The 20,846-nt window shown below is 40.5% G+C and overlaps 1 protein-coding gene across 2 annotated transcripts in view; it reads left to right on the top strand.

Moving 5' to 3' along the window:
• Positions 1–20,846, top strand: part of LOC148330161 (uncharacterized) — an 82,802-nt gene that overhangs the window by 57,593 nt on the left and 4,363 nt on the right. Inside the window, exon 3 of one of the 2 annotated variants that reach the window (XM_088305172.1) lies at positions 4,704–4,879. In XM_088305172.1, the coding sequence (XP_088161298.1) occupies positions 4,704–4,879 (176 nt within the window). Of the gene's footprint in view, positions 1–4,700; positions 4,880–20,846 lie in introns of both variants that reach the window. The other variant, XM_088305171.1, reaches the window with a different exon arrangement.

A 20,846-nucleotide genomic window follows, 5' to 3' on the forward strand; every position in this document is an offset into this window, starting at 1 on the left:
TGTGGAAACGGTGAATGACTAAAGTGTGAAGAAATACTCGACACTCTTGCCTTCGGATCAAAAGATGCTAGCAGAAACAGGATGTTGTAATGACGCAAATGGAAAAAAACGCAGCGATTTAAGTGACACTTTGTCACCAGATTATTATGTCAGATAATGCACGGACAATAAGTGCAATTGTACGCCATAAAGATGTCAAAAGAAATAATCGTTAAAACATAAAGAGTTATATTATGAAAATACGGGACCAATACCGCTTGTGACAGGGTATGTACGTATATAGACAGCCAACTGTTCACTCTCGCGTTCGGGTACTCTGTCATTGAGTGGAAACTGCACCGAAGCTGCATCAGTCAGTCAAATTTTGTTGTCGAAACCCACAAAAATTTGCTGATAATACTTAAACTGCCGCTTTAAACGTTCACTTTGCATTTTTAGTATTTAAGCCGAGTAACTTATACTTTATGTCGAAACATGCACAGTACATTGTTACTTGAAAACATTTGAACAGATTGTAAAGTTTTAAAATAGGAGCTAATATGGTCTTAGTAAAAATATGTTCATGTGGAGCCCATGTTAAAAGGTTTTTTTTTCTATTTAATGGAATAGACGGTGGCCCATTGTAAGTGTAACTCAAAGTTATCTCATTGCTTCATGTTTTTTTTTAACAAATTGAAGGTTTTGATGGAGTTGGTGTCTATCCCATCTGATTTTAAATGACACCTTGGTCTGTTCGCCAGCCAATCGCACGGTGCATATCGGCAAACAGCCATTGACACTCACAAGCACATCTAAGGACGATTTAGAGCAGGTGTGGGCAAAGTATGGCCCGGGGGCCAATTGTGGCCCGTTGAACGTTTTAATCCGGCCCGCCGAACTTGAAAAAAATTAAATGAATAAGCCTTGTTGATGTTTTATACTCTGAATATTGTGTTGTGTCAAAGACAGATAATTAGTTTGAATGATTTTTGTTCATTTTCATTTAAAATGAAATGGGGTTTTTTTTGTCTCTGATGAGTTGAGGTTACCAAAACACTCCATCCATCTGGTCCGACCCCTCTGTTAAATTTTAGAACCCATTGTGGCCCGCCAATCAAAAGGTTTGCCCACCCCTAATTTAGAGCCTTCAATGAAGCTTACATGCAAAGTTTTTGCTATGTGGGAGTTCCTAACCAGATTCCCACCGGGCGGCCTTGTTGAATCTCATTGCATTTTTTTTTTCCATCCACGCCTCTCCAACTCACCCAAAACAAAGCAGTTAAGTGTTATTAATTGTCCAAACACAATTTCCTTCACAGTGGATTAACCGGCCTCTGCTCTTCCTCAATTATGTTCACGCTAACTTTGTCCACCAGAAATGATGCTGATTAATCGCCTCTTGTTTTTGAACGTGGCTTTCAAGAATTTGTTAATTCCCAATTAGACCGTTGGGCTCGTTTGCTTCCGAGCCGCTGGTTTCGCCTGCACTTTGTGCTGGGCGTGCTAATTGGCCGACATTAACGACATAACTAAGCTCACACGGAAAGAGAGAGAAAGTTGTGGTGGCTGCGCCATTAACGCGACACTTTTATCACTGCAGTATTTCTATCATTGCAGTACTTTTACCATTACAGTACTTTTATCATTGCAGTATTTTTAATCATTCAGTATTTTTCATCATTGCGTTTTTATTTATTTCCCCCTGTGTACCATGGACAGGCATTAGGAGTGTTTCCTTACACTTGTATATGTTGTGGGATGTAAGTATGTATATACATGGGGATTTGTGTATATACGTTTATACTGTGTATATTTGCATGCTTTTTATGAATGTCTGCTGTTAATGTTATACATTAACGGCTACATTACGCCGTCGCCTCTGCGCGATCTATATCTTTGCTGCTGTAACACCTCAAATTTCCCCATTGTGGGACTATTAAAGGACATCTTTATCTTTATCTTTAATTAGACATTTTCATGTCAATAGTTCAATACAAGTACGCGGCACGCTGGCCAGTAATGGATGTTGTCTTTCGTCTGTTGTGAACATCTTGCTAATGTGTTGTGTGTGCTTATCTCCAATCATGTCTAAGACACTGTATAGTTTTTTTTTTTTGTTTTTTTTATTTCAGCATTTTATGCCTCTTCAGTGCTTTGTTACAAGCACTCGAGCAGCATTAACAGCTCACTACTCCATTTGGCCAAGACTTGGATTGTCTCTAACTCATTTACCACCATCACAGGATCAATGCTTGAGGCGAACACGAGTGGGTTGGATACATGGGGGGGAAAAAAAAAAAAAGGACAGAATGCTTTCATGTTCTGATGTGATCTCTTCAAATGGGACCAGGAACCTGGGAGTGAAATATTGTTTAGTGGCGTGTAAATACCACACACGCTTTTTTATTTTATTTTATTTTTTTTTATCACAGGATGAGAGAAGCTCGTATATGTGTGCGGAAGCCCAGAAACTGGTCTTGAGAGGTGTTGCAAAGAACCAGGCTTGTTCACATCAAAAGAATACAAACCTTGATCATCGTCTCTATAAGAACTCTGGATGGGTCTCCGCCGTTCACTTTAAAGAGGTCCTTCAGCGTTTCACTCCATCTGTCCCCTTTTGAGGAAGTAATCGTACAAGAGAAGTACAGGGGGTTCTCAGTTTACGAGGACTGCATTTTACGACATTTCGTGATGATTATGTACGAATACGTTGCCAAGTGTAGGCGTGGAAAATCTTTGGTAAATTTCCAGAAAGTTTCTGGTAAACTTCCAATGCAAAGTCAAGGAAGGGAATTTTGGACAATGGAGGGCTAGACGCTATCGGTAGGGATGGGTGCCTAAGTTGTTACTTTTTTGTTACGGACCGGTTGTTACGACGGAGCATGTGCAGCCGCCAGCTGCCAAGCCACACAAATACAGTTTATGATGTATAATGTAACGATGGTCAAGCTGCACTTCCTGACAAGCTTTGATCTCCCGTGGGGAGATGGACTTCGACTTTGGCTTCATTCAAATGAAGACTTTCTCATTTTTTTGTAGCTGGGTTCAAACTCATTTCGTATATATATTTATTAGGGCTTTCAAAATTATATATATATATATATATATATATTTATTATTATTATTATGTGTATATATTCATATACTTTATTTATATAATTTATCTATATATTTATATAATTTATTTATATAATTTATATTACACCATATGGAAAGCACTTTGTTACAGCTCCCGCTGTTGTGAAATGCCTTATATAAATAAAGTTGTATTGTATTGTATTGTACGGTTCCTTAAAAACCTTTCAATATGTCCAGCTTTGTCTGCATCGCTTTCAACTTGAGAGCTTGTTCAAATTCATTGTCATCAGATGTGGAAGGAAGTGAAAAATACAAAGTATTGACAGGAATGTTCACGCTGGACTCTTCCAGTAAGTCCATCCAATTCCACAGTAGGTTTTTATCTGGGTTGGAGTAGCGAGACCCAAGAAGACGCACGCATGGGAGGATAAATGACATCTGGTGTGAATAAGACTGAAGAGGCTGGCTATCATCTGCGCTCCCACGTTGCTTTAACCTCTTTTATGTCTCAAGTGCTGTGGACTGGGCAAAATCTATTAGTGGCCTTTTAGAATGACAATCATGCTATCGAAGGTTTTGTTCAGGTAATTCGCAGGAGCACGTCCAACAACGGCCGAGCACACACATGAAAAGCATTGTGCCTTGTGTACAAATGGACACTTGTTTATTTCATTGCACACTTTTCATCTATATGGAAATGAAATGATGCACTCTCCAGCCGTGTTTGCTTGTTTGTGTCGTCCGGTAAGGACAATGAAAAGGAAAATAAGAATTGCCCGCGCGCGCCGGGAACTTTTGTCGAGGCTCTCGTGACATTATGCCGGGCCAAAGAGGAGAGGAGAGAGATGCATTGACGGCTGAAATTTCGATCTGACGGAGTTTTTGAGAGGACCGTTGCCACGTTTGTGCTCATATGTACATTGAAGATGAAGAGGGATTTGGATGTGCGTAGCCGTAGTGCTCTCAAAAAAGAAAATGGACAAATACTGTCATAAGGAGAATTCAAATGATTAGGGGGAAAAATATGGACAGCACGTTGGTCTAGTGGTTACCTTATCTGCCTCACAGTTCCGACTTTCTGTGTTCAAATCCCGACTCAGGCCTTCCTTAAGTTAGTGTGCTTGGATAGGTTTGCGTTGAGTTTTTGCTGAGTTTTCATGTTAAAAATTTGGTGTCTACAAGAAAATCTGTTTGCAACTGTTTACGAACATCTTTTCCACTTGGAATGAACCTTGCTAAAAAAAAAATTTAAAAGAAAAGGGTGCAATCCCAAAGCTTCACCTTTGTAACTTTTAGAGAACAGACACTGTAGAAAATGGATGGCCATGGTACGTTTTTTGCACCACAAATTGGTTTCACAGTCAGGAATGTTTTGATGGATTGGAATAGAATCAACATGGTTGCTTTAATTAGGGTTCGGCCGATTAAACTTGCCAGACGATTTAAATCAGCCGATATTAGCTTTTATAAAGTTGGCAAATAATTGTTTATTTATTTTTGCTGATTGATACCTTTTTAACACATGATGATGACATTCAAACACCGAATTTCTCGCCTCAAGATTTTTCTAATCGAGTGTATTCTGTGTGACCCGCTGCATTATTTGATTTGATTTAACAGGTTCATTTTTGTCTTGTTTTCAGCAGGTGCACAAACTGTAGCTGATGGAAAGATCATCATCTCCACCGTCCTCGCTCGTACTTCCGGCCTCCAGCGAGGGGACAAAGACCCCGTTGTCCGCCGGCTGCTGCCCGTTGCCACTGGGAAGTCAAGGCGGGGAGAATTAGGAAAGGGGGCAGGAACAGAGCTCCCCAAATACAAGGTAACGAGGGAAAACCAATCCCGCCAGGAATTATCCCGACACTGGAGACACAGTGTTCTCGAGACGACAGATCAATGGCTCTCTCCGGGGAGGAGGAAGGAAGGTGGAGGAGGAGCAGGATATTGGCCCTAAAAAAGTGTGCCGCGCTGTTCCTAAATTTCCTTCTCAAAAAAGAAAAAAAAAAGTTGCGGAGTGTCTTGTTACCTGTTCAGATGTTTGCGTTTGAATGTCCACTTGTCTATTTGGGCTGGAGTTCGCTTACCACACCTAAGCAAGGATCCCACTTTGCAGCCACGAACTCAGATTGCAATCTAATAGACTTGTACAACAAGTGTCTGTGTCCTTATCGGTCAGGTTAAAATGCAGAGCGTACATCCATTTGGGGGCCACTGGCATTGAGGTACGCACAAACTACTTGAACTAGTACTACAACAAGAACGGTGACCGCCCGTTTATCGCAGGGAATACAATCTAGAAACCTCCCTGCAATCGCTGTACGTCTGAGGTCGAGAGAGTAGGACATGACCGTACGATTAATCAGCTGATGAATTCCCCCCCCCCAAAAATTATATATATATATATATATATATATATATATATATATATATATATATATATATATATATATATATATATATATATATATATATATATATATATATATATATATATATATATATATATATATATATATATATACACATATATATATATATATATATATATATATATATATATATACACATATATATATATATATATATATATATATATATATATATATATATATATATATACACATATATATATATATATATATATATATATATATATACACATATATATATATATATATACACATATATATATATATATATATATATATATATATATATATATATATATATATATATATATATATATATATATATATATATATATATATATATATATATATATATATATACATATATATATATATATATATATATATATATATATATATATACATATATATATATACATATATATATATATATATATATATATATATATATACATATATATACACATATATATATATACATATATATATACATATATATATACATATATATACATACATATATATATATACATACATATATATACGTACATATATATACGTACATATATATATACATATACGTATATATATATATATACGTACATACATATATACATATACGTATATATATATACGTGTATATATATATATATATACGTATGTATATATATATATATATACGTATGTATATATATATATATGTATATACGTATGTATATATATATATATATATATATACGTATATATTTTTATATATATATATACGTATGTATATATATATATATGTAAAAAACAAAAGAAAACGTAAAATTATTGGACATTTTTTTTTGTCTTTTGAGAAAACACGAAAAACCAAAGTGGTGACTACTCATGAATGTTAATAATTTTATTTTAGGGGAAGTATTGAATTAGCTGTTTAACGACATAGCAGATATTAGCAGAGGTGGCAAGCATGTTGAGGAGATGTTTGAGGCATAAAAGTATAAATTTTGTTTACATAAGACTTAGGCTATTATTTTAAGAGGGTTATTTATTTTTTTCTTATTTTTTAGGGGAGGGGGGGCAATTTTGAAAAAACTAATATCGTCCGATTAAGACGTGTGCTCAGTTCCTGGTCGTTTGCTTAGTTTCTCCGATGTATCTTTTATCGTATGGGGTTCACAGGATTACATATTCTGGTTTGTTGTTGGAATTTATTGTACAGTTTCCCTACTGTGTATATTTGACTTAAATTGGACAGGTGGGCATTCACACTTTGGGATCTTTATTTTGAAAGTTTCCCAATCTGATTTGCTGTTTTTAGACATGCTCTAGGGACCGACAAAAACTGCCGGAAAGGTAAGAGAATCGTCTTAACCAGAAAAAAAAAGAAAGTTACAGTTGAACAGAAGATATCCAAAAAGTTAAAGCCTTTTTCTGACTTTAAAAGCAGTACTTATCATATATTTTTGAACTCCTAAATGGTCTCCCCCCCCCCCCCCCCTCCCCACTCAACACACTTGCCACTCCTGCAATGCGCTGCCACCGCGCCGCCTTCCGAGTAAATGTCAGCGTCTTTTGAGCGAGTGGCAACACACTTGCGTGGCATATTGATCCGTTCCCTTTGTGCGGCCTCGTCAGCCTTTCGCTAATTAGTGTCGTCCATTAGCAAGGTTGCCCATTAAGAGTCAACGCTCGCCTTCTTTTCAGCAAACACTCATTTGGCTCGCGTTTTTCTTCTTTCAAAGGCACAACAAGGGAATGGTGGAAAATATGTGCTAAAACGCAGGGCGCATAAAGTGGGTGTTTAAATGTATTAATAAAAGGCTTGTAGATTTAATTAACACCCCGGATAGCTGCCGGCTTTGTTCCTGCGCTGCAAATGATCATCTTTAGCAAAGACCACAGCTATCACTTTGACACAGCTGTTAAAAAGGTGCTTGGCGGACACCAGGCACAGGCCTTTTTTTGTTTTTTTGTTTTTTTTTAAAGATTATTAATTTTAAAGCTGCAAATGCAGAAAGTCCCTTTGTTCACTTTGGAACTATACGTCCTGGCTTTTTGCTTCTTGTTGTTGAGAATGCGATTCTTAAGGGAAACAAGAAGCGCTTGGTAATGCAGAAAACAATTTGATAAAATCGTACTTGGGATTTGAAAGACTGAAAGTCTGGATGTTTTTTTGTCAGACAATATCAAGTAAAGCGTGCCAGCCGCAACTCTAAGTTTCTGATGATGAAAGGCTGAGTCTTCTCCTTTTTTTAATTGCATCATTCATATCCCTGTCGACATTAAAAACGAGTTTGGGAAGATGTTGTCACCGTGTCATTTACTTTTGTGAAGTATGAAAGTGACATGGAAGCAACTAGGTGTCCGTCTCGTTTAGCAATGATGACGAAGTTGATGGGCAATTTTTTTTTTTTTTTTCATGATAATAGCAGTTGAACATGCATTTAAGGTGGTCTTTTTTTTTTTTTTTTTTTTTTTATGTTGGTGCTGTATGGTGTATGACAGCAACATAAGATATAATCCCAACTTCAAGAATGCGGTGATAACTCAAGCGAGACGGCATTTTATTGAGTCGTGCTTTGATGTGTGGATTCCGCTTGGCTTCAACGATATGTTACCGGTTTCTGTTTACATGCGGTATAAGTACAGTCTGATAGGAAGAAATAATTACAAATTTAAAATCTGTTCAAATATATCAAATATATACTGCAAGTGTCCAATTTATCTCCCTGTTTACTGTTTGTGTTGAGGACCTAGACATCTGAGCACACTTTGTCACTTTGCTGATACAAGAAACGACGGGGGTGCCAGGATAACCCTCTTCCCATCTCGCCCTTACGCCTTTCATCATGCGTGTCACGTTGACCCGGCTGACCATCAGCGACTATAAGGGGGGGGGGGGGGGGGACGCCCAAATAAAGTGCTCGCCCTGAGCCATTATGATTAACCATCAGCGGTTTTTGTGTAATCACCAGCGCGCGGTCCAACGCGGACGGACAGCGCCGCGGAGAGAAATCAATCACATTATATTACTGTGGATGTGCTTTATTGACCTCTGTTGGTGTTCACACATTTCAGACTTGATTTGTATCTACTGGCGGCTGTTTAGAACAGTGCAGGCAATTTGGGCAACCATGGAAAAACAGGGCTGCTTTTTATCAAACCCAAAACTCATGCTTATGGATTGAGTGCTATTTAGAAAAAAAAAAAGAGCAAGTCTATTTAGATGCACTTCCTGCATATATTTTATGAAGTAGCCTCAAGCGATGGCCTCATTCTGGCCCATCGCCGATATTTGATGTTTGGACTGACTGATGGCCAGTTTGGACACTTTTGAAATGAATGCAGCTATGACATGGGATTGTTGTATTTGTTGTTGAGTTTGCCATATCGTGATGGATAGCGAGGCGAGTGTGCCGCTTTCCGATGTTGCGTAAACGTTCCTTTGCTGATTCTGTCATCACGTTGTTCCGCTTTGCTATCACTGGTACATTTCTGTACTGACATTTGGAATAGGTTATTCCCCATCTTCCGAGAATATAAGTCAAACTCTGAGAATAGTTTGCATTTGGTTAAGGGGGGAAGGCCACACCTCTTAAAGGCACACATCAGGACTTGGATGGACTAAAAGTATTTGCTTGTGACCTTTGGCTTAGTTACACTTTATAAAAATATTTTCTGTTAAATTCTCTTTTCCTGTGTTTTGTGTTTTAAAATAAATGTACAAAAATGTATTTTTCTTTATTAAAAACAAAACTAATTCTGGTGTTTTTTGGGGGGCTTGATGGCATTTCAATGGAGATAATATAGTGCCGGTCAGAAAATTGCGCAATTATTCAATTTGCAAAATTAGTTTTAAAAAAAAATCTGTTTGAGTTTGTTGTTGGAATTTTGAAAAATGTTTATTTTTTTTTTTAAACTATTTAAATTCACAATTGCCTAAGCGGCTACCGTTAGCCAAAGAGCATAATTACGCGAGTCATTTTTTAACATTACAGCCAACAGGAGTAGTCCACTTTTGCGGATTGCCATGATCTGGATGACGGACATTTTTTTTTTAGCAAGGACATCGGTATTGATTTTGTAGTAGTAAAAACGACCTAAATTATATCGACATTTTTAGGAGCACCCTGTATATGCAATGCAAGTAATTACATTTTTCAAACATAACTTCATCTGAGATTTAACAATGTGAAACTAATCCAATAAGAAGCAAGACATTACGACTCTGCATTTTGTTTTGAAATTGAGGTGTACTTAACGAATGATTAAAAAGGGAGGCGGTATATGACGACACAGGGAGCACAGTGTGAAATCCCATTTATCACAAGCAGGCAGCAGTAAATAAGACTTTGTCGTCTCATTATCCCAGCGCCGAGCAATGGCCGCTTTATTCATCCAGAATGCATTGTATGTAAAGGTTAAGAGTAGTTATGACAAAAGTAATGTATTATTAAAATACCTTTTGGAGTGAAGCACCTTCTGATATATTTTTTCTTAGATGATGAAAGCAGAATTGGGTGGAATCATTCCCCCCCCCCCCCCCCCCCTCGCTGTCTTCTTTATTCGCCCTCTTCAACGATTTATGCGGCAAGAGCGAAGAGCTCGGCGGCGAGCAGGCCGTAAACATTTTGTTATAGTCGGAACCATCTCTTATTACTGTTTTTTTCATTAAAAAAAGAATCCTTTTGGAAGCATTCAAAGCATTTGCTGGGTTGGGGTGGGGCGGCGAGCGGATGGATGAAGACGCTTCACAATGTTCTCCCTCTCACCCTCTCTGTACCTGAATCCTTTCTCTTTTTGATGCTGTTAAGGGAGTAATTGAGTGCAGAAAATGGCTTGGCTTATTTAGACTGAGTCTGATCCTGAAATGATTAAAGCTAAAGGGCTTTGAGGTATTCAAGGAGAGAGAATGACAGAAGGGAACATGGTTAATGCTTCCCCCATTTGGCAAGGAGCCGGGAGGGGCGAGTATAGCCAGACAGGTTGGTGTCGGCGGGGGCGGCGAAGAATAGTCTCTCCCCTCGCCGGCCTATTAAAAGCACGGGGGATTGTCAGGGACGGTAAAAAGACAGGAAATCACGGCAAGAAATGAAGCTTCTTTTGCCAATTACCGAATGCCGAGTGCACACCTAGGAGCTCTTTGTCCTCTCTAGCACCAGTTCCTTTTCTCTCGTCATCCTTTTCTGAAGTTCCTCCGCCTCCTCTCTCTCTCGCTCTCTCTCTCTCTCTCTCGCTCTCGCTCTCGCTCTCGCTCTCTCTCTCTTTGCCTTACAGATGCATTAGCGCCAAGGCCCGGAGAAGAGCCACCGTTTTCCTTTTCTTTTCTTTTTCTTCCCCCAACTCGTCTCTCTTTAAAGTCTGCTCGGGCTCACTTCTCGGCCGCCTTTTGTGGCTCCCTTTCAGCCGTCGGGTTAGGGGGGCGAGACCGCCCCACTCAACATTTATCTGTGCCTTTTGATTAGGCTTAGCGAAAAAGGGAGTGACATCCACACAAAGAAGGAAGACGCGGAGCATGTTGCCGTCTTGATTAAAACGCGCTTAAGTATCTCTTAACGTGGCTCGCGTCCTAGCAGACAACGCCTAAGCTCTTTTGTCTTATCAATAATTGAGTGTGGGCTGTGTCAGGTCATTGACTCGGGATGGATGGCCGCCATGGCGCCCCCTCTCACCAAAAGCCATGACTCCGGGGACCCGTAAACACCTCACAAACGGGCCTCTTTAGCCCTCCCCTCACGCTATATTGACTCGAAGCTTTTAATTACTTGTCAGTTAAAACAAAAGCAAGAGAGCTGATGTACACTGAGAGCGTTTAATGCTCTGTGCCCATCCTTTTTCTATTGCGGTTTTCCTGAATTCTGGAGTCTATTCTGGTTGACATGAGCAAGAATACACCCTGGATCACCCGTCCGCTGCTATAGATTGGGTCACCACCTATTTGAAATTGAAAGCTTCTTCTTTGCAACTGATTAATGAACTAACGGCTGCCATTTTTATACTTGAGGTCCCCCACACTAAAAATGCTGTCTTGTTTTCCTAACCCAATTGTGGAATTAGAGCAGATTGGATTCCTTTTTTTGACCAGCAAATTGGTTTAAAGTTTGGATTTGGGTGATCTGAAGATCTGAAGCTGGTCACCATTTTGGAAACATACGTCGATTCCCAGCCAAAGCTTGATAAAAATGGGTGGATTGCATCAAGAAGTTCAGCTGGTGTAAAAACAAAGTGTTGACCCTTGACAGGAGAAATGTGGCTCCTCTTCTGAAAGTGTTGTTGATCATTTTAACTGGTAATCCATTTTTTGGCACATCGATTGGGGGCACTTTTTTTTTTTTTAACCACTTTTTGGATTAGAATTTGACCTTTCATGCTCGGTCAAATACTCAACCCAATGCGCTGAGTATAAATAACCCAATATTGGCTCAGTCAATTTTGGACTGAGCGCTGGGTTAGCTTTTTCATCTAATTTGGGTTGCATTTTGCTGATTTGCTATTAATTCCCGCACTTTGACAACATTCTGAGTAAATCACAATGTACTGTCAATCTTGAGAACATTTATGTCTTGAGTCACTGGCAAAAATGTGTAGTGCACCTGGAAGTTGGACTCCTCAGACTCAAGGGAAGAGGGCAGGTACACCCTGGATTGGTCGCCTTGGCACAAGCACGCAGTCACACTCGGATTCACATCTGTGCACAATTTAGTCTTCTACAAACCAACGTGGAGGTTTTTAGAACCGTGCCGCCTGTTTTTCCTCATCAGAAATGATGGAAATAAAAACAATGCATTTAGACGATGGCCTTTGGCCATTCATCTGTCATTTCTTAAAAAAACCTGATCCAAGATTCGAACCTGGGACGCCTCAACTCTTGAACAGACGTTCTAACCATTTTTTTGCAAGGCTTGTTGCCGTGATAGCCGGCGGTAATGGTGTCGTTAAAGAAGATATAGCTGGCAAATTAGAGGTTCAGCCGGCATATTTTGAGCAAGGGGGGCCTTCAATATCCATTCTGCTTGTTCGTAGGTCGCCTGCTTGTTCCGGCTTTGCTCTTATCAAGACACATGAGGATATTATTATGTAAGATTACTCATTTTGGAGGGGTTTAACTCCGTCAAGAGAAGCCCCCCCCCACCCCCACACACACACACGCACACACACACCAATCCCTCACATGTTCTTGGCCTCATTTGTCATCGGCACCGGCAGGCGGCTGCGGTGGACACTTTTTAAATGACCTCATGTTTTGCCACAAGCGCTGCTGTGACGCTAAGAAGATTTTCATTCCTTTTTTTTGCCTTTCATATTTCATATTCCAGCTTCCTGTGTGAGTATTTTTAATGGTTTGACGGATTTTCGGCTTAATGTCAAACATCAAGAAGTTGCGCGTGTGTGTGTGTGTGCGTGCGTGCGTGCGTGCGTGCATTTGGCCACCAGCTATTTGCAAAGTTAATGTAGTAGAAAACAACATCCATCTCGCCCATAAACACTTTCATTAGGCCCACATTGCGCCTCCTCTTGCAATGTTGTCAGCCGTGACGTGCATCATATTATCGGCGAGTGACGCAATCAATAAAATCTCAATGTTGCACACTGTCGCGCTGAGCAATGGCCTTGTGCGTGCGTGCGTGCGCACGGTCCAATTCATCCTTGCTGCGTTCTAATAAATGCCACAGACGACCGGAGGCGATGACCATTAATAATAATAATATTAATAAATTGTGTGATGGTTTTCTTTTTTTTTTTAGACGACTTTGTTTGCTTCTGACACGTTGAGCGGGCATTTGTCAGATTACACAAATGTCCAACTGCATCACTTTTACACATTTCAGCCACGACTAGTGTTTAAACTTCATTAAGGCTGAATTTGCACTGCATGTTTCAAGTGTCAGAATTCTGATTTTTGATTTTATTTTTTTTTTTATCTCAAGTGGCACAATTTGTATTTGCATCGTGGCAGCGCTGGTAGAAAATTTTTTTTATTATTTACTCCGGCAAACGTATGTGTTGTGTTATTGCTTTTTTAATTAATTAATTAATTTATTTTTATTATTTGATTTTTTTGGGCATATTATTGATGACTTCTAGAACGGCGACATGATAATGGTAGTATGTAGTGGATTACGTCTGCTACCAAATACACCGCCTCCGGCTGGTTCACAGCAATGTCACCAATGTCTTCAAGAATTTTAAAAGTTAAAATTTTAAAGTGAAAAGACAAAAGTTTGTGGAAAAAAACATTTGTGAATGAGCCGTTAGTGGACTCGCTAACAGAGATGAAATAAATCCACCAGTTTACTGCGTCCATGGCACTCTATTGTGGCCTTGTTTCACAGTCTCAGTGCAAATGGAATTGTGCATTAAAGTCAATAAATGCCTGACTTTGGCGGAGTGATACATTTTATTTGCACACAGCGTCGGCGAGAAGGCTATCTTTAGGACCTCTTGATCAGCCCCATGACCCCGTAAGTACGCGGTGCATCTCGCAAATAGGAGGGTGCGCTTACACCGACTTCAAAAAGCAAAGAGGGGGACCTGATAATTTCCAAATGGAGTGGCGCTGGTGGGGAGTCCATAAAAGCCTGCCTTGTTCTCAGCACACCTCCTCTTTGCTCCACAACAGCCAGTTAGGCTAATAGCTGGTGGGAGAAAGGGGGTGAGGCAGCGCGAGGGGGAAAAAAAACGGGTAATTACTGGTAATCACTCGTCAGGGAAGAGCTGATGATCACTACAGTATAACAGCTTGTACTGTTCCCTGTTGGAAAACAGTGAGGGGGGGGGGGGGGACCGGATGTCGTACTCTCGGCAGGTAACCACCGCGAAATTAGTCGGTAACCTTAAACCCCCTCCGCAATCATGGAGAAAACTCTCCTCCCGGCTTCCACCGCTCGCCGCCACTCTTTTCTCCCGCGCCGAGTTATACGAATCTCAATATTCGGCTCGCCGAGGACTGCGGGTCCTTTATTATACGGCAATCTTGTCGATTCGGATTGGACGTGAAGTAGTTGCAGTTCAACGAGGAGATGGGGTGATGCAAACAGAAAAGCGAGAGGGGACGGCCGCGAGGCCCTCACGCTTGATTTGAAGCTGCCGCTCGTCGCAGTTGTTTACTTAATCAAATACAGTGCTGCCTCGACTTTCAAGTTTAATTCGGTCTGTAACCAGGCTTGTTACTCACTTTGACTTTGGCTTTTTTTTTTTTTTTTTTTTGCACATGCGAGGACATCGCAATAAGTGTGTTGTAGAGCGAGTGTATTCCATCTCCCTGTGAGTGTACGCGATACGACAATTGGCTCATTATCTAACATGTAAATAATTTACTATCAAGTATCAACATTATTAATGCACAAATTGGCTCTCTCAAATGGGCCGCGACTGCAGTCGTTTAGCAGGAACCGAGTCAGTGGACGGACTATTGATCTGGAGACCGGCGTCTCTTAGAGCTTCTATGTGGCTAGACAGTGGCCTCCACACTTGGAAGGGGAGAGAAAAAGTGGCGGGGGGGGTGCAGGGACAGGCTTTCGCCGATCAATCAGGAGCACTTGGGCCACTTGTACCTGTTTGTAACTGATAAGACTTGACACTTGAGAGAACTGCTAATGATTTGCCACGGTCAACACCGCAAAGGTGATTTCTCCTTAGAATAACTCAACTCATCGCCATCATCTACAAAGTGAGCACACCCCTGTGTTAAACGCCAGGTATGCCTTCCATTTGAGGATACCCCACAGATGCTTTATAGGCGTCAAGTCAGTAGCGATGCTTGGCCCGTCCCTCACATTTTGCTGAACTTCTTTAGCAAGGCTGTAGTTATCTTAGAGCTGCGTTTGTGGTAGTTAGAATGTTGAAATGCTGCCCTGCGGTCCATCTTCCAAAAGAGAGGAGGATCAATTTCTGCTTCAGATGTCACAGTACTTGCAGGCATTCATGGTACCCTCTTTGTCTCATCAGACCACAGAACGTTTCCAGTAATTTATGTCCTTAGTGTGCGCTGTAGGATGCGAGCCATGCAACACAATTGATCCCTTTATTGTATGCATCTGTGTGACCTGCTCCAGAAGGTGAGCAATTTTCTGGTGGCTGGTGGAACTTCGCGTGTGACGATCAGCAACCAGGGAGTCAACTCATGTAGGATTCATTTTGTACTGCTTCCATAGGATTATTACATAAGAGATCCTTTTTCCGCTTTTTTTTTTTTAGCCAGCGTAAATGTTTGTGATGAAGGAGCACTGTTATGCAAAATGGCAAGGAGATGGCCATCAAGGGTGAAAGTGGGATCACGTGTTCTGAGTGGAACCTGTCCCGTTAAACCACTGTCTGGTCTTGACCACCATGCTGGAGCTCGGTTTCAGGGTGCTGGCAATTTTATTTTATAGCCGTGGTCGTCTTCATGTAGAGTAGGGATTATTTTCAAATGTTTTTTTTTATTATTATTTTTTTTTTATGATGGGTAAACTGGCACTATTAGTATACGGGTTTTTAAAATGTCGGTTTTCAATAAGAGGTCCCCTTTAAGCTGGGGAGAATTTCATTACGGGTCTACCTATTGCGACTGACAAAACAGCACTCTTTGTTATATTAGCTCAGAGCAAACCTGTGTTAGACCCCCTGTGCTCATCCGCCCCCTCTACCAAAAGACGGAAAAGGAGGAGTAGAGGGGAGGAAAAAAGGAGTTTGTTCTTCCTGCAATTAGCATTCACGGTTAGCTAAGCAGAACTAATGCAGCGAATCTTTGAGTGTCGCCTTACTTGTCCTAGGAGCTGCAGGCCAGATTAAACTGTAGCAAGATGACAACCTTCCCCCCACCACCCAACCCGCCTCATGCGTATCAATTACAAGCCTTTTATTACGAGCTGTGTTATTGGTAATTCCCTTGAATGGCTGTGACAAAAAGTATGCACGGCTTCAAAACAGAGGGGCGCTGTTAGGGCGTGGGTCATGTGCCAGTGATACTGTACTTTGGGAAACAAACGCCGCCGCAACGACTCGCCATTGTTGGTCAGTCGTCAGAACTCCCGGCGGCGACCCTGTTTTAAGTGAGTGGCTTCATGTTACGTTGGCGCTGTCAATGCAAACGTTTGCCCGTGTGTGTGTGTGTATTTTATGACCATTTTAAAATAGTCATTGCTTTTGCGTCAAGCCTCGATTTGGGTTTTCTGTGCTCGCACCTCGTTTAGCATGTAGGTCAAAGCAAATGAGCTCATGACTTCCTTTCAGTACAGCACACAGGCTCACCGTGTCATCATTATGGGATGGCACTGGGATGATCTCATGAGTGTGAAGTGACAAAACAACATGGCCATTCACACCACACGCACAGGTGGTAAAGTGTCAGCGACACAATGATACTCTTTCGCTAGCGCCATGCAGCAATTGCACGATAATTGAAATGTTGTCAAGCTGTGATACGGCACAGTATCTTAGGAAACTTGTTGCATCAAAGTAGTATCTGTTGTTCCCAGAGATAATATACGTCTGGAAGCTCTGTCTGTATGTGTTGCTGCTCCGTGTATGTTAAAGAAGCTGTCGTTTGAAGTTTTATATTTATCGTAACATCATGCTAGTTTCCGTTAGCCCTTCAAAGACATTCCACATCATATGTTAACGTTAAGATGGTAGATAGTTTTATTGATTAGTTTTCATTAAATGACTGGATATGGATTGATTAGTTGAATATTTTTGGTGTTTAAAATATAAAATGTTTATTCGTCTTTTATTTTCACCAGAATGAGAAGAACCACTAAGGCATACTTTCAAAAGAGGGTTTCAGTAGGTTTTGATCATCATTGATCATATTTTCAAATCTGTTTAAAACATGTTACTCATCTAATGTAACTATTTAAAAAAATGTATATGGTCTTTTGATGAACAAAATACATGATTTGTAGTAAATAAACAAAAAAAATACTGACTAATTATGTCAAATTGGAAATGTAATGCAATGATTTATCCATCTTAACCAATATTGTCTTAATTCCATGAAAGTACCTGCCATTCATAAACTATTTGTGGTGCCTCAAGTGTTCCATTGAGCGTAAACTAAGCAGGACCAACAAGACAATAAAAGAAAAGCACACCAAGAATGGGAGAGTTCAATCCTGCACTAACCCTGATAGTGATACTAATCTGGGAGGTTGCGGGGGAGCAAGGTCAAAGAGCCAGTTACACACCAGAGGCTACCGAGGCCCACGGGTGCTGGTCAGTCTCTGATCCCTCGCGGAGGTTCTGACCCGCACGGCAAGGGAGAGGCAGCTCGCGCTGTGGCAGCCATTTGCTGTTATCAGTCTTGTATAGGACGGCTGCGGGGCCTTGGGCGAGGGGGGCTATCATATGGCCACTGTATCATGTCTTTAGCTCGCAGTGGAGATTTTTTGTCATTAGAAGATTCCTTCACAAAAGCTGAAGGGATCAGCGTTCCTTCAATGATCCCTCACTCCTGCTGGTGGGCTCTTCCCGCGGGGGACACCCTTTGATCCGGACCTTCCCGCCCTCGGGAGTTAAGCTGTGCCTTTGCAAATGAGTTTGACATGATGGGCCACTTCCTAATTGGCCAATTGGCTGCTTCTCTTTCTGCTTGAACAAGTGTGTTTTCCTTCTCTGAGTCCGTGCCAAAGCGGCCATATGCATGACGGCTTTCTTGTTAACAATGCTCTTTTTCAATGTCAACACACAGTGACCTTCATTTGAAAGACTGATGTGTTTACTATCATTGTGCAATAATTAGCCATGCCTACATTCACAAGTACTTTACAAGTGTTAAATTTAATGCTGAATGGATGTAAGGAAGGAATCCCATTCAGGCTAATTAAGAATGTTGCCCTTAATTGACATTCTTTGAAATGTTCTTATTTTACTATACAGTATTCATAAATATAATATATATTTATAATAGTAGATCATAATTAGATGTGATATGTCATTTTCACCATTATTATTATTATTTATTTTATTATTATTTTTAATAATAATAATGATAATAATAAAAATAATTTAATCTACAAATACACGTAACATGTTAATCATAATAAATGATTACATTCATTGTTCACCTTTTTGTTTTTAAATTTAAATTATAATAAATGATAAAAATTAAATATGATGATCTGTTTCCTCATAGAATATTTATAAAAATATTAAATCTTAATCATAAAATATTATAAAATCTGTACAATGGTATTTTACTTTTTGAGTAGCATTCATTATTTCTTTATTGATATTAATACCTCTTTAAATTTTTTTGTTAGAACGATACTATAATAGTATTATTTACTATTATCAAAGCAATCTAACACCACATTTTATTGGCTGGCTTTGTACTCGGCATAAGACTGCATAATGTAAGTGTTTTACTGTATTCTTTTTGCTATTAATATATGATTTTAACTTTCTTTGTTCTCATGTATCTGAATATTATTTTATGTGCAGCACTATGTATGCCACTAGGGTTGTTTTTCAAGTCTCCTATGATGTTGAATTGAGATTAATTTTACATAATTCTATTATACAAATTATAAGAGTAGTAATAATTAGTAGCAGTATAATATGGGAAACCGTTCTCTGCCCGTTGCAGTGCAGTTCGACACCAATGCAACAACCACATTAATGAACAATTTTTTGTCACCTCTGACAATTCCTATCAGTCGTAGCGATTCATGTATTGAATCCCATTAGCTTGTGCATAACAAGGTTGTAATTTCAGTGTTCTGCCTCTGACAATCTTAAACGGACTCTGCTCTTTTTTTTAAATGCGTGTCGTCACTGTACTCATTAATGAGTCTCCAATGCTCTATCGTCATCATGCCGAAGGCTACTGCAGCTTTTAATCCATCAGAGACTAAATCAGAATGGAGGCCTGGCGGTGTCGAGTCCCACCCTGCAGCATGCTGCTTGCAAGATCTCAAACCGCTAACCCCACCCCGGCTCCCAACCCTCCCTCAAATCTCTCCCACCTCCACCTCCATCTTTTCTCCCAATCAGATTAGTTAGTCTCATAGTGAGAGGAAGGCTTGATGCCAGGGAGGCCCTCCAGGCTATGCGAGAACAGGTGGCTGTGCACTGAAATGGCTTCTCAGGGCCTGCCGTGTGCATACAGTGCGTCCGCTTCGGCCTCTTAATTGTACAAAAATGGAAAAGTTGTCTCGTTAGACGACATGAAAAGTGGATACTTTTGGTGCACCTGCTTTTTTTCCCCCAGTGCTAATCTGCTAACATAGACATATTCACGCACGCATACAAAATAAAAAAAAAGGGGGGGAAAGATGAGTTTTTGACCTGGATTTGTTATTCCATTTAGGTGCAGCACAACAGCTAAATGCTGCTTCACCATGTTTGCTTTCAACTCTGGGCTCCACTAATTGAATTGAAGTGTGTAGACCTCTGAGCCCTTCTCGGGTATTATCCCATTAGTATTTCTTTAATGTATTCTTGACCAAACTATTCAATGATTTATATATTTCCAATCTATTTTATTATATTTTTGTAAAATAAGAGACCATTTTTCTGAATTTGTTGTTGTTTGACTTAGTCAGGGGGTTGCCACACCGAGTTACTTGTGTGATAGGTTTAGCTCAGTTTTTGCACCAAATGCCTTTTCTGAGGGACCCGACAGGATGCTCTCCAGCCTTGCTCCCGGGAAGTCATCGGTGCTACCCTCTGAGCCGTTCAGCCACCTCGTTATTAAAAATGAAATGTAACCCAAAAAGGTTTTTTTTGTGGGGCTATAACATTAAAGCCATTTCAATGAGAGTCAATAGGTAATATTGGTTTGACCCATGCTAACCTATGCTTCTTTCCCGGAGTACGCAACTGTGTGATGTCTTAATCCACCTGCGCACCGTTACTCAGATGGATTACCTACTAACCTTTCCCGATGACCTCTTCAGGTTCGTCCACCTGCACTTCCATGGGAATACCCCTTCCCTCCCAAAAACTGAACTCCCTCCCCTGTGCAGATAGAACGTGGCTGGCCACCCGCCTTCACACCAAGACTGATTCCGAGGGAACTCCGAATCAGTCCGGTCAGGGAATCCTCAGCCTCAGGCACAACTAATTACTTTCTAATGTGACGACGACTCTTTTTGAAGAGGCGCTTTCTCACTGGTCAAATCTCTCTAAAAGCATCTGGGCAGGCAGGAGAGGCGGCTCGGGTTACTTCTGTGCCTGCCGTGATGCATTGTCGGTTGGGCGCCGAGGCTCTAGAGGACACAGTCCCTTCTCCATCCGCTCAGAGAGGCTGTTGCAGAGCCTCGCAGCGACTGTGACGGAGGCTGCACTCTGCACCTGAAACCCAACACTCAACTAATGGTTACAAATGTGTTTGCGGAGGTCTCCCACATGAACCCACACATGCACACCGGTGCTGCATGGTCATGTCAGCAG

Source organism: Idiotropiscis lumnitzeri, chromosome 9, assembly GCF_059441095.1.
Source record: "Idiotropiscis lumnitzeri isolate Australia: NSW breed Sydney's pygmy pipehorse chromosome 9, RoL_Ilum_1.0, whole genome shotgun sequence".
Lineage (NCBI taxonomy): Eukaryota > Metazoa > Chordata > Actinopteri > Syngnathiformes > Syngnathidae > Idiotropiscis > Idiotropiscis lumnitzeri.